We start from the raw sequence: 14,082 nt of genomic DNA, 5'->3' as shown, positions 1-14,082 counted from the left end.
CACTGAACCTTTTGAATCTACAAGTTTCCATCTTTCACCAAGTTTGGGGAACTTCAGGTTATTTCATGATATTGTTTTTCAATACAGCTTTTTTTCCCTCTTCTTATGGGACTATGATAACAGGAATTCTAGGCATTTTTTTAACTTTTATTTAATAAATATAAATGTCCAAAGTACAAGTTTTGGATTATAGCGGCTTTTTCCCAACATAACCTCCCTCTCACCTGCAACCATCCTTTCTCCCACTCCTTCTCCCATCCCATTCTTCATCAAGATTCATTTTCAATTATTTTTATATACAGAAGATCAACTAAGTATATACTAAGTAAATATTTCAACAGTTTGCACCCATACAGATACACAAAGTATAAAGTACTGTTTGAGAACTAGTTATACCATTAGTTCACATAGTACAACACATTAAGGACAGAGATCCTACATGGGGAGTAAGTGCACAGTGACTCCTGTTGTTGATTTAACATTTGACACTCTTGTTTATGGCATCAGTAATTACCCTTGGCTCTTGTCATGAGCTGCCAAGGCTATGGAAGCCTCTTGAGTTCGCCAACTCCAATCTTATTTAGACAAGGCCATAGTCAAAGTGGAAGTTCTCTCCTTGCTTCAGAGAAAGGTACCTCCTTTGATGGCCTGTTCTTTCCACTGGGATCTCACAGAGATCTTTCAGTTAGGTCATTTTTTTTTGCCAGAGTGTCTTGGCTTTCCATGGCTGCATAACTCTTATAGGCTTTTTAGCCAGATCCAAATGCCTTAAGTGCTGATTCTGAGGCCAGAGTGCTGTTTAGGACATCTGCCATTCTATGAGTCTGCTGTGTATCTTGCTTCCCATGTTGGATCGTTCTCTCCTTTTTAATTCTATCAGTTAGTATTAGCAGACACTAGTCTTGTTTATGTAATCCCTTTGACACTTAATCCTATCATTATGATCAATTCTGAACTGAAACTGATCACTTTGACTAGTGAGATGGCATTGGTGCATGCCACCTTGATGGGATTGAATTGAAATCCCCTGGCATTTTTCTAACTCTACCATTAGGCATTTTGTATTGTTCCACATATTTTTGAGGCTCATTTCAACTTTTTCCCAATGTTTTTTGTCTTTCCTGTTTAGATCGGGTAGTTTCTACTGATATATTTTCTGATTCTCTGATTCCATCCTCAATACGTCTATTGAGTCATCAAATGAATTTTGCTTTTTTCACAAGTACAGTTTTTTAAAAATGTATTTATTTATTTATTTGAAAGGCAGAGTTACAGAGAGAGAGAGAGAGACAGGCAGACAGAGAGGTCTTCCATCCACTCGTTCACTCCCTGGATGACTGCAATGGCCGGAGCTGCCTGGATCTGAAGCCAAGAGCCAGGAGCTACCTCTGGGTCTTCCACGTGCAGGGGCCCAAGGTCCTGGGTCATCTTCCACTGCTTTCCCAGGTCATAGCAGAGAGCAGGATCAGAAGTGGAGCAGCGGTACTCAAATCAGCACCCATATGGGATCCCAGGACTGCAGGTGGTGTCTTCACCTGCTACACCACAGCGCTAGCTACAAAAGCACAGTTTAAAGTATATTCCTCCTTATCTTTAATTGTTTATTTTCATTTGAAACAGATTTATTGAGATATAATTACATACCTTATGACTTTCAGTGTATTCAGAGTTGTGCAAATGTCACCACAGTCAATTTTACAGCACTTTTATCACTCCAAAAGAAAAAAAAAAGAAACCTCATACTCTTTATAAAACCCTAATCTCCCATTTCCATCAACTTAATGAAAATACTTATATCCTTTTTGCCTCTTTATTTTGCTTATGATAGTAGGCCTATTGTATGAATTGAATCATGCAGTATGTAGCCTTTGTTTCTTGTTTATTTCATGTAATATTTTCAACGTTGATATATATTGATATTTCATTCATTTTAGTGCCTAATAAAATCCCATTGTGTAGATATACTACATTCAGTTGATATATCCTTCATTAGGTGATGCATATTTGAGGTTGTTTCCATATTTGGCTGTTATACGTACTACAGTGAAAAATTGTTTTAAAATTTTGTGTAAACATGTATATGCATTTCTCTTGGATTTATACCTAGGAATGGAATGACTAGATCATATAGTAACTGTGTGTCTCACGTTTTGAGGCAATGCTAGATGATTATGATAGTTGCTGCATATTTTACTCCTAGCAGCATTATTTGGAGGTTCCAATTTGTTATCTTTCTTTTTTGTTATATCTGTCTTGCTGTGTGTGAAATATTTTCTCATTGTGATTTTGATTTGCAGGTCCCTGATATATATACTGACTTACCTTTATATTTTATAATTATTACCATAAAATTTTATTAGATGCCATACATTGTTTTGTACCTCAAATATCCCTTAGCTAGTCATGATGGCAATATTTGAAAAACTTTAAAATTCATAATTGAATAGGATTTTGTTCATGTAAAGGAGTATCCAAGCCCTCAAAATAGGAGAGAGTATTAAATATTTTTATATAAGTAGACTCTTTTCTCTATAGTTCGGGGCTTTTCTTCAGAAACTGAATTCGAGAAGTACATTCTGTATGATTATTCATCTCATAATGTGCTGGCTGCCATTGTTTTTGACCATGATTTCAAAAATAGCAATGACTCTCTGCCACTTCAGGTAAGAACATCTTGTTTAGAGTTTTTCAAATAGTTTTCTCCTAATTACTCTTCTATTTTCTAGGATTTTAATGAATTGGGATTTTTAATCCTATTTTATAAATTAAGAAACTAAGTTTCCCAAGATTATACTAGTAATATGTAATAAAACAAGAATGTGAATCCAGATATGAATAACTTTAATGCCTGACTCATAACCATTACATTATGTTATTAAGGGAAGAACTTTACCTTCCACATAGAAGGATTTACATTTATGGGAAACCTTGCTTACTTAAAGCAGTGGTTCTGTTTCTACAAAGGATGACACAACAACTAAGCTTTAAAGCAGGTGACTCCTCAGTAACAGACAACGAATCAGAGACAAATCCTCCTTCTTTGAATGAAAGATGGAACTTAATTCCTTTCATAAATTTCTAAATAAAACTAAGACTTAACGACATTAGATCAATATTAGGATAGATAGCAAATCTGATTAGAGCATGTTAGAAGGAAACATAGGACAGTGCTTTGAACCAGGTGTCTCTTTGGCAGATTTTCTATAATCCTTTCCTCACAATGATAGAAATAAATAATCAGTCTATTATATCTAGACATGGAACCAAACCTTATGTTTAAGATACATATGCTTGTCAATAAAAGGCAAAATTAAGTACAGCCACTGGTAGGATACTGCATATTCTTTGTTCTGTTCTTCCATGACTCCATTCTTCTGTTGTAACTTACTTCCGTTAACTAACTCAAAATTGTCGAATTCTGTATTCTGATAATGTATTTAGGTATATATACCAGGGTACTTCAAAGAGGTCATGGAAAAATTGAATTAAAAATGTATTTTGGTGCCAAATTTTTTAAAATCAATGCATAGTTTTTAAATAACACACATTTTGATGAAGTTTTTGAATACCCCTTAATGCCTGAGTTTAGAGTCTTTTAGCACAAAATAAACCTACATTTTAATTCCATTTTCGATGAACTTTTCAATGTACATTGTGTGTGTGTGTGTGTGTAGGAATTCAACAATATACATTGGTTCAAAGCATGTACAGAAAGGTTTCAGATTTCATTTGTGCTACTATTAGACTGTACTTCTTTGTTTTTTAAGGTTTATTTATTTATTTGAAAGTCAGAGTTAGAGAAGGTGAGGCAGAGAGAGAGAGAGAGAGGTCTTCCATCAACTGGTTCACTCCCCAATTGTCCACAATGGCTAGAGCTGAACCAGTCTGAAGCCAGGAGCTTCTTCCAGGTCTCCCACACGGGTGCAGGGTCCCGAGGACTTGGACCATCTTCTACTGCTTTCCCAGGCCATAGCAGAGAGCGGGATTGGAAGCAGAACAACCAGGACTTGAACTGGCACCCTTATGGAATGCCAGCACTCCAGGTGACGGCTTTACCTGCTACGCCACAATGCTGGCCCCCTTGCTTTCTAAATATTTGAACTAGATTCCTGACACCCAAACCCCCAAGGTTATTTTCCAAAGTGTTTGGTATGTTTTGATGTTTCTTAACAAACCTTATGATCCCTATTGATGATTTTATATATAACATAGACCAAATATCTACCAGGTTTTTTTCCTGTATGAGCTGACTTTCTTGATAGGATCTTTTGTTTTTCTACATGAGCACAATGGTCCATCTAATCCTCAGATATGATCATGTCATCACCCTAATTAAAAGTCTCTAGTGACTTTGCATTGCCTGAGGCTCATGTCCAGAGTGCTTTGCACAAGGTACCTGCATATCTCTCCAGTCTCATTTTTGTAAGCCTTCACTATTTTTTTTAATATTTATGTTTGAAAGTCAGAGTTATAGAAAGAGAGGGAAAGACATACATACACACACACGCACACACACACAAATACAGAGCGAGCGAGAGAGAGAGAGAGAGAGAGAGATCGATCGATCTTCCATCCTCTGGTTCAACTCCCCGGATGGCTGCAAGGAGCCAGGAACTTCATCCTGATCTCCCACATAAGTGACAGAGGCCCAAACACTTGGGCCATCTTTTGCTGCTTTTCCTAGTCCATTAGCAAGGAGTTAAAGTGGAACAGCTGAGACTCGAATCAGTGCCCACATGGGATACTGGTATTGCACATGGCAGCGTTACCCTCACACCACAGTGCCAGCACCTACACACTATTGTTTATGCTCCTATAATACTTAACTTCTAGATGAAGCTAGCTTTGTGGTACAGTGAGTTAAGCTACTTCCTGGGATGCTGGCATCAAATGTGGACATTGGTTGGAGTCTCGGCTGCACTACTTCTAGTCCAGCTCCCTACTACTGCTCCTGGGAAAGCAGTGAAAGATGGCCCAAGTACTTGGCCCTCTGCTGCCCATGTGGGCGATCCAAGTCTGTGTTTCTTTTGACTTTCATCTATCCACTGATGAAAGCAGGGCTTGAAGTTCCCACACTATTATTGTGTTGGAGCTTACCTCTCAATTTACCTAAGAATGTCTATTTTATAAAATTGGATGCACCAGCATTAGGTGCACAAACATTTTGCAAAGGTCATATATTGTTATTGAGTGGATCTCTTGGCCATTTAGTAGTAACTACTTTTATCTCTCTTTAAAGTTTTTATCTTAAAATCTGTTTTGTCTGATATAAGTATAGTTACTAATGCTCACTTTTGCTTTTTTTGCCTGGAATATTGTTTTCTATTCTTTTACTTTCAGTCTGTGTGTTTTTATTGGTGAAATGGGCTTCCTGAAGACAGCATATTTTTTGAGTCTTGTGTTTTTAATCTATCCAGACTTTTTTCTTTTCACATTTTTAAATTTTTATTAATACAAAGAGAACAGATTTCACATATTTCATTGATACGGTTCTAAGAAGATAACAATACCTCCCTTCTTCCTCCCCCAATCCCTTGCCTTCCCTCCCTTCTTTTCATTAATTTTGCAAAGACATAATTTTAATCCATTCTATAATCACAGGCTTAATTCACAACTACCCATAATATTCAACAAGTAAAAATTAATGCCACAGTTCCACAGGAGTATAAACAAGGACTAAAAATGACAACCATATCACAAGATGTCCGTTTCATTCCTATGCATATTTTGTATTCAGTATTAAATGCCACATATCAGAGAAAAGTATATTTGTCTTTTTGAAACTGCTTATTTCCCTAAGCATAATGGGTTCCTGTTGCATCCATATTGTTGAAAAAGACAGGATTTCATCAGCTGATAACTGGATAAAAGAAAATATGATATATATATACATTATGAAATACTATGGATCTATGGAAATAACCATTTGGCTTTTATTCTTCAATTTGTTAATATGATCTATCACATTTATTGATTTGCGTGTGTTGAAACATCCCTGCATATCAAGGATAAATCCCCCTTCATCCGATGAATGACCTTTCTGATGTGTTTTTGGATTCAAATAGCTAGTATTTTGATGAGGGCTTTTGCATCTATGTTCATAAAGGATATTGGTCTATAATTCTCTCTTTGTTTTATCTTTTTCTGGTTTTGAACTGATGCTGGCCTCATAGAAGGAGTTTGGGAGGATTCTCTCCCTTCAATTGTTTTGAGTAGTTTGAGAATTAGTTCTTTAAAGGTTTGGTCAAATTCAGTATTGAAACCATCTGACCCTGGGCTTTTCTGTGTTGGAAGTTCTTTATTATTGATTCAGTCTCCATCTTTCTCATTTGTTTATTTAGGTTTTCTAAGTCTCCATGGCTCAATTTTGGTAGATTGTATGTGTCCAGAAATCTATCCATTTCTTCTAGATTTTCTAATTTGTTGGCATTTATTAATTCCTGATGATGCTTTTTATTTCTGTTATCTGTTGTTACATTTCCTTTTCCATCTCTGATTTTTATTAATTTGGATCTTCTCACTTCTTTTGGTTAGTTGGGTCAATAGTGTATTAATTTTATTTTTTCAAGAAAACCAACTCTTCATTTCACTAATCTTTTGTATTTTTGTTTCAGTTTTATTTCTTCTCTATAACAGTTTCTTTCCTCCTACTGATTTGGGGTTTGATTTGTTCTTGTTTTTTCAAGATCTTTAAGATGCTTTGTTAGATCATTTATCTGATGTCTTTCCAGTTTCTTGATATAGGTACTAATTGCTGTAAGTATCTCCCTTAACACTGATTTTGCTGTATTCCAGATGTTTTGATATGTTGCGTGGTCATAATTGATCATTTCTAGGGATTTTTTTTTATTTTCATTTTGACTTCTATGACTCACTGATCATTCAGAATCATGTTGTTCAGTCTCCATGTGTTTGCTTATTTTTAGTTTCTTAAGCTGTTAATTTCCAGTTTCATTCCATTGTAGTCAGAAAAGATACATGGTATAATTTCAGTGTTTTTGAATTTGTTGACTTGCTTTGTGGCCTAGAATGTGATATATCCTACAGAAAATTCATGCACTGATAAAAGCAATAAATGTACTATTTCTGTGGGATTAAATGTTCTGTAGATATCAATTAGGTCTACTTGGCCTGTAGTGTAGATTAGCTCTATTATTTCTTTGTTGATTTTCTGTCTAGCTGATCTGTTCTTTGATGAAAGTAGGGTGTTGTAGTCCCCCATTATTATTGTATTAGAGCCTGTCTCCCTTTAGATTATTAACATTTGTTTTAAAGAGCCAGATACCCTGACATTGGGTGCATAAACATTTACTATAGTTACAACTTCCTATTGAATTGATCCCTTAATCATTACATAATGCCCTTTTCTGTCCCTTAACAATTTTTGTGTTAAATTCTACTTTGTCTGATATTAGTATGATTACTCCTGCTCTTTTTTGCTTTTGATTGGCATGGAATATTGTTTTCCATTCTTTCACTTTCAGTCTGCATGTATCTGTGGTGAGGTGTGTTTCTTGTAGGCAGCAAATAGATGAGTCTTGCTTTTTAATCCTTTCAGCTAGTCTGTATCTTTTACATTCAAGGTTATTATTGATAAGTAACAACTTGATCCTGCCATTTTCCATAAATATTCCTATTATTCACTTTGGACTTCGTTTACTAGGAGATTTTCAGCCTTCACATTCTTTCTGATGGCAGCTATTGTTCTGTTTCTGTTAGTCTAATTGGGGCGCCTCAGAAGGTAATCTGACATTTCTTTTGTGCACGGTTTAGAATCTTTTTTATGTTTTGTTGTTGAAAGTTTGACTATAATGTATCATGGTGAAGATCCTTTCTGATTGTATCTATTAGGAGTTCTATGTGCTTCCTATATTTGGATGTCCCTTTTTCCAGATTAGGGAAGTTTTTTGCTATTATATAACTGAGTAGGCCTTCTAATCCATTGTTTTCCATACCTTCAGGAACTCCTAAGACATATTTGTTTGGTCATTTGATATTATCTCATAAATCCCAAGCACTGTTTTCAGTTTTTCTAATTTTACTTCTTTTATTTTCTGACTGAAATATTTCCAAGTCTGTTGTTAAGACTTTCCATTGTATTTTTTTTATTTTTATTTTTATTTTTTTTTATTTGATAGGTAGAGTTAGACAGTGAGAGAGAGAGACAGAGAGAAAGGTCTCCCTTCCACTGGTTCACTCCCCAAATGGCCACTATGGCTGGCACTGTGCCGAATCGAAGCAAGGAGCCAGGTGCTTCTTCCTGGTCTCCCATGAGGGTTCAGGGGCCCAAACACTTAGGTCATCCTCCATGCCCTCCCAGGCCACAGCAGAGAGCTGGACTAGAAGAGGAGCAACCAGGACTAGAACCCGGTGCCCATATGGGATGCCAGCACCACAGGTGGAGGATTAACCAAGTGAGCCATGGCACCGGCCCATCCACTGTATTTTCTATTTGACATATTGAATTCTTCATTTTGAATACTTAAGTTTAATTTATCTTTAATATATCTATCTTGTGACAAGATTTTTCATTCATGTCATGTACGGACTTCTTTAACTCATATATTTCCTTCTCTGTTTTTGAGTGATCTTATGATCATTCTTTTGAATTCCTTTTAAGACATTTCATCGTTCTCTTCATCTTCACATTATTTTTTTCATCTTTGCATTCTAGTATTGAAGTGCTGCTATGTTCTTTTTGGAGACTCATATTGTTTTCCTTATTCATGTTTCTTGTATTTTTATGTTTAGGCATTTGTGGAAAATCTTACTGATTTTCTCCTCTGATGGCTTTCATATTTGAAATATGCCTCGTGGCTTAGTGGAGTATCTGCTCCTTCAGTGGATATCCAGAAGCATGTGCTGAGTGGGGCCAGGAAGCTGTGGTCATTGAACCAGGGTGTGGCAAGAATCTTGGGTGACACCCTAGTTGGGCATGGTAAATCTCTATTCTTAGCAGGAAGGAGGGTATGATCATGTCGGCTGGCATGATCACAGCCTCACTTCTCTGCCAGGTGGTCAATTCTCAGGGTTAGCCCATGTGGCTACACAGCCCACCTACACAGAGACATGAACCACACGAAGGATCCACAATGTCCTCAGTGGGAGCACAGAACCCTCTGCAGTGAACCACCCAGACACTCAAACTGAGCTCTGAAGCCAGACACAGTGATTGAGCAGAGACCCAGCTCACCCCATACCCTATCATACAGTCAGAGAATTTCCATAGTCATAGGTCGCAATGTTCCCATAATTACTGGGAGCAGGGGATCCAGTCTCAGCCCCACAAGCTTGCTCTGTCCATGGAGAGAGCAGAGGTATTCCCAAAGCCAGCTGCCTGTCAATACTCTTCCTTGGCAGTTTGAGTCTGGGTGCCTATGATAGAGTCAGGGGGGTGAGGGGAAGCACTTCACAGTCCCAAGTGGATGCCCCACCCCCCGCCAACTGTGCAGGCCAGACTCAAAGTCAGTGGGGGACCGCAGATATATCCCTCTAATAAAATTCCCTATTATGCACACACATGAGCCACCACAGCCTCTACTCATGTTATTAAGATGGCACTTCTTCTGTGCCAGTTACCAGTCACCTTTATTAGGGAATGGGAGAAACAAATGTGCTCTCCCTTCATGAGCTAGGTGGACACTCCCTGCCCCACAAGCACTCCAAGCTGGACTCAAAGTCTGTGTGGTCCGCAAGGTTCTCCGTCATGCACTATCCCCAGTGACACAGGTTGCCACAGTCTCCTCTTACCTTGCTCCAAGAAGATGACATCTCCTGTAGCCCCTGGCTGTGGGAGTCACTGGTGGTGTCCCTGCTCACTGTTGCATGCTTGCAGCATCCACCCTGCTGCATGGGGTATCTCTTCTTCAGAATTTCTGCAAACTTTTCTCTGACTCTCCTGCAAGAATGCAGACACTCCGCCTTTTGTTATCTTCCTGTGGTCAAAATCAGCACACCTTTTTTCTATTCTGCCATCTTGGATGCTCCTCAGTCTCTTTCTTTTAATTGGGGGATTTAGTACATTTACTTTCAAGGTTATTATTAATAAGTAATGACTTAGTCCTGTCACTTTTTCAAAATTTCATGTTAATTTTTAGGATCCTTTTTTCTTTTTCTAGTCAGGCTTATACTTACATGTATTTTCATGGTGGTTGTTTGCTTTCTTTCTCTCTCTTTTTTTTTGAAAGACTTATTTTATTTATTTGAAATAGTTACAGAGAGAGGTAGAGACAGAGAGAGAGGTCTTCTACCCATTGGTTCACTTCCCAAATGGCTGCAATGGCCAGAGCTCAGCTGAGCCAAAGCCAGGAGCCAGGAGCTCCTTTCAGGTCTCCCATGTGGGTGCAGGGGTCCAATCACTTGGACCATCCGCCACTGCTTTCCCAGGCGCATTAGCAGGGAGCTGGATCAAAAATGGTACAGCTGGAACTTGAAGTAGTGCTGCAGGCCAGGGCTTTAACCTGCTGCACCACAGTGCAGGCCCCTTTCTTTTGCTTCTGAATGTAGGACTCCCCTTAGTGTCTTTTGTAAGGCTGGTCTGGATGCTAATGAATTCCCTCAGCTTTTGTTTGTCCTGGAAAGTCTTTACTTCTTCATTTATGAAAGACAACTTTGCTGAGTAAAATATTCTTGGTTAGCATATATTTTCTTTCAGTACTTAATATATATTGTTGAATTCCCTCCTGGCTTTTATGAGGGCAACTTGATGCATGAGTAACTGTTCAAATTTGTATCTCTGTAGGGATATAACTAAAACATCCTATGCAGCCACCGTCTTGGTTCATGTCCTCTAAAAGAAAGTTTATACAGGGAGAGCGGCAAGATGGCGGAATAGGAAGGGAGCACACTATTAGTCCGGGGGTCGAGACCGGTTAATAAAAGTGGAGATACCGCAGGGTCAAGGAAGAGTAGGGGAAGAAACAGCAGAGGAAACTCTTCCGGAACTAGTGATTCACAGTGGACCTGCCTGGAGAGCGTGGGAGCCCAAGTTCGGGACACCAGCGGCAGACTCAACGCACCAGCGCTGGAACACCAGGTGAGCCGAACCTCAATAGCCCGAGACACCAGCGGGCAAGCGGAAAGAGGAGGCTAGAGGGAATGAGGCTTGAAACTCCGTGGGGAAAAGTTCACCAGGCTAACTAGAAGAGAGAGAGGAAAAAAAAAAGTGACCAATATGGACACGAGTTTCTCTCCCTCCACTCACCCCTCAAAGGTGAGCAAGACAAACAGCAGGCGCCATTTTGGACATACGTCATAAGCAGGGCGACCTCAGGTCTGCACCGGCCCTGAGCCTAGCAGAAAAACCTGACTCTGGGGGGAGGGGTGAAATAACAGGAGATTAGCATCTAACTTGGCAACCCAGTGGGAGACTGCAGGAGAATTGGAGGCAACACTGAGGGCAGCAGAGATTCCCTGTGTGGTCCTTGGGAAAGAGCTTCCGATCTCTGGCTCCTGTGGGTATATCATTCGCCTGCTAACTACCTCCAATTATGTTCAGCTGTGCGGAATTACTTCCCTTTTGAATAAAAAAAAAAAAGAAAGAAAGAAAGAAAGAGAGATTTACCATGCCTAACCTGGGAGTGTCATCTTTGACACACCCTCAACCCTGAGGAACCAAACACAGCTCTCAGTCCACACTCATTTCTAGCCTCTAAGGCTCCACTGAAAGCAGACAGTCCACTTAATATAGAGACATAGTGTAACAAGAAAAAACACCACAGTGAAGAAATCAAAGAATATCTCCAGAATGCCAAACAAACGCAGAAACCGAGGTAACGAGAACAAGGAAGACACTATGACGCCCCCAAATGAAAAAGACACCCCAATGCAAGATTATGAAGACGATGAGATAGAAGAAAGGCAAGAAGCAGATCTCAAAAAATTGATAAGAACATTAAGAAGTTCTCAAAAACAAATTCTTAAACTACAGAAATCCTTAATGGACAAGATAGAAAATCTCTCTTGTGAAAATTAAATATTAAGGAGGAATCAAAATGAAATGAAACAACTAGTAGAACAAGAAACTGATAGTGACGAGAAATCAAAATGAAATGAAGAATTCAATAGATCAAATGACAAACACATTAGAGAGCCTTAAAAACAGAATGGGCGAAGCAGAAGAGAGAATATCAGACTTAGAAGACAGAGAACAGGAAAGGAAACAGGCAAACCAAAGAAAAGAAGAAGAAATTAGAAATCTAAAAAATATTGTCGGGAATCTACAGGATACTATTAAAAAAACCCAACATTCAGGTTCTAGGAGTTCCTGAAGGCATGGAGAGGGAGAAAGGATTAGAAGGCATTTTCAGTGAGATACTAGCAGAAAATTTCCCAGGTTTGGAGAAGGACAGAGGCATCTTAGTACAGGAAGCTTATAGAACCCCTAATAAACATGACCAAAAGAGATCCTCACCACGACATGTTGTAATCAAACTCACCACAGTGAAACATAAAGAAAAGATCCTAAAAGGTGCAAGAGAGAAACGTCAGATTACTCTCAGAGGATCTACAATTAGACTCACAGCTGACTTCTCATCAGAAACCCTATAAGCTAGAAGGGAATGGCGAGACATAGCCCAGGTACTAAGAGAGAAAAACTGACAGCCCAGAATATTATATCCTGCAAAGCTCTCATTTGTGAATGAAGGTGAAATTAAGACTTTTCGTAGCAAACAGAAACTGAAAGAATTTGTCACCACTCATCCTGCCCTGCAAAAGATGCTTAAAGATGTGTTACACACAGAAACACAGAAACATGGTCACCAATATGAAAGAAGGTAAAGGAAGGAAACCTCACAGCAAAAGATCACAGGAAGCTCAATTTCTCTTTGACATAGAATTAAACTCTGATGCTCTGTTAAAGCAATGTGCTAAAGTAATCTATTATGTTCTCTTGATGTCTGTTAAATTCTAATTGTTCAAAAACAGCTGAATTTTTATTAAGAGCTATGGGTTATTTAAATATGTGCTTATTTTCAAAGATTTGAATAATCACCTGTAACAATGATCAAATTTGGTCTATGTTATGTCATGATTTTAAGAAATCTTATTTCAACCAGATATTTTGGATTTTGAGCCTTCTTGGCATTCTTGACAGGCATTCAAAAAATCAAAGTTTCAAACAATCTGGTCTCTAAAATTTCCAATAAATCCTGGACTTTGGTTTTTCCAGTTTGGGCCCAACTGAAAAAATCGAAGGACCTATGTCTCTCATCTTATAGAGACACCAACTAATCAGGCTATTTGGATTATATTAGAAGTACTGTCAAGATGTGACGTGGTACCAAATTTTAAGTTTCTATAATGGAAAATGCTATTAATACAAATGTTTGAGAATTAAAAAGTCTAATGATCTTGTGTTACTAGACATGATAGTTATCTTAATGAGAAAGCCCCAGAGGCCTAAAGGGTGAAATACTTGTAAAATCCTACAGGTGCTTTCAAAAATACTGTGAAGTAAGCAAGTGCCTCTTGTTGGTTGATGAGTTTATAATTTTAAACATGGCGACTTAAAGTCTTTTGTCATCCACAGTTATATATGATGTGCTGCTCATAAAACTAAAGCGTTGTTGGTTCAGTGTTTAGCTGTCCTCCTATAGGTTCCTATGGACTTTTTCCAGCCACTTCTATTGTATTCAGTACTTTGGGATGGCTCTGTAAACAGATGAAACCAATAATGTATTAACAGTACCAACAGAGAGAAAGTATGGTTAACTGAGGTTACTAAAAACAAAAAGCAATTCAAATCAATTGGCAATCTACAAAAAGAGTTAAAGATTTTAACAGCTATTATTAAAATTGCTATATTGGGCTATTATGCTATGTTATATGTGCGTACATATTGTATGTCCACTTGGGGAAATTTTATTAAGAGTTTTATTTTAAATGGCTTATAGATAAGATTGTCCATAAGTTTAAGCTGCTAAAATCAATCAAAGATACATTTTAATTTGTGTGACCTGAATCTGTGTATCATATGGTTTAAACTTGTTGGTAGAAACAAACTAAAAACATTTTAGATGGTTGTGCTTAAGTTTACTGGTTAAACAAACTACACCATGTTAGATATTTAAGAGGTGTTTT

The 14,082-nt window shown here is 38.0% G+C and overlaps 1 protein-coding gene across 1 annotated transcript in view; it reads left to right on the top strand.

Annotated features, from left to right (window-relative positions):
- Positions 1–14,082, top strand: part of LOC133750441 (phospholipid-transporting ATPase ABCA3-like) — a 183,709-nt gene that overhangs the window by 2,820 nt on the left and 166,807 nt on the right. The window contains 1 exon segment of the mRNA XM_062180047.1: positions 2,536–2,663. Within this exon segment, the coding sequence (XP_062036031.1) occupies positions 2,536–2,663 (128 nt within the window).

This window comes from Lepus europaeus, chromosome 21 (assembly GCF_033115175.1).
Source record: "Lepus europaeus isolate LE1 chromosome 21, mLepTim1.pri, whole genome shotgun sequence".
NCBI classification, from domain to species: Eukaryota; Metazoa; Chordata; class Mammalia; order Lagomorpha; family Leporidae; genus Lepus; species Lepus europaeus.
The sequence above is the reverse complement of the archived record's forward strand: the minus strand, read 5'-3'. Positions and strand labels throughout refer to the sequence as shown.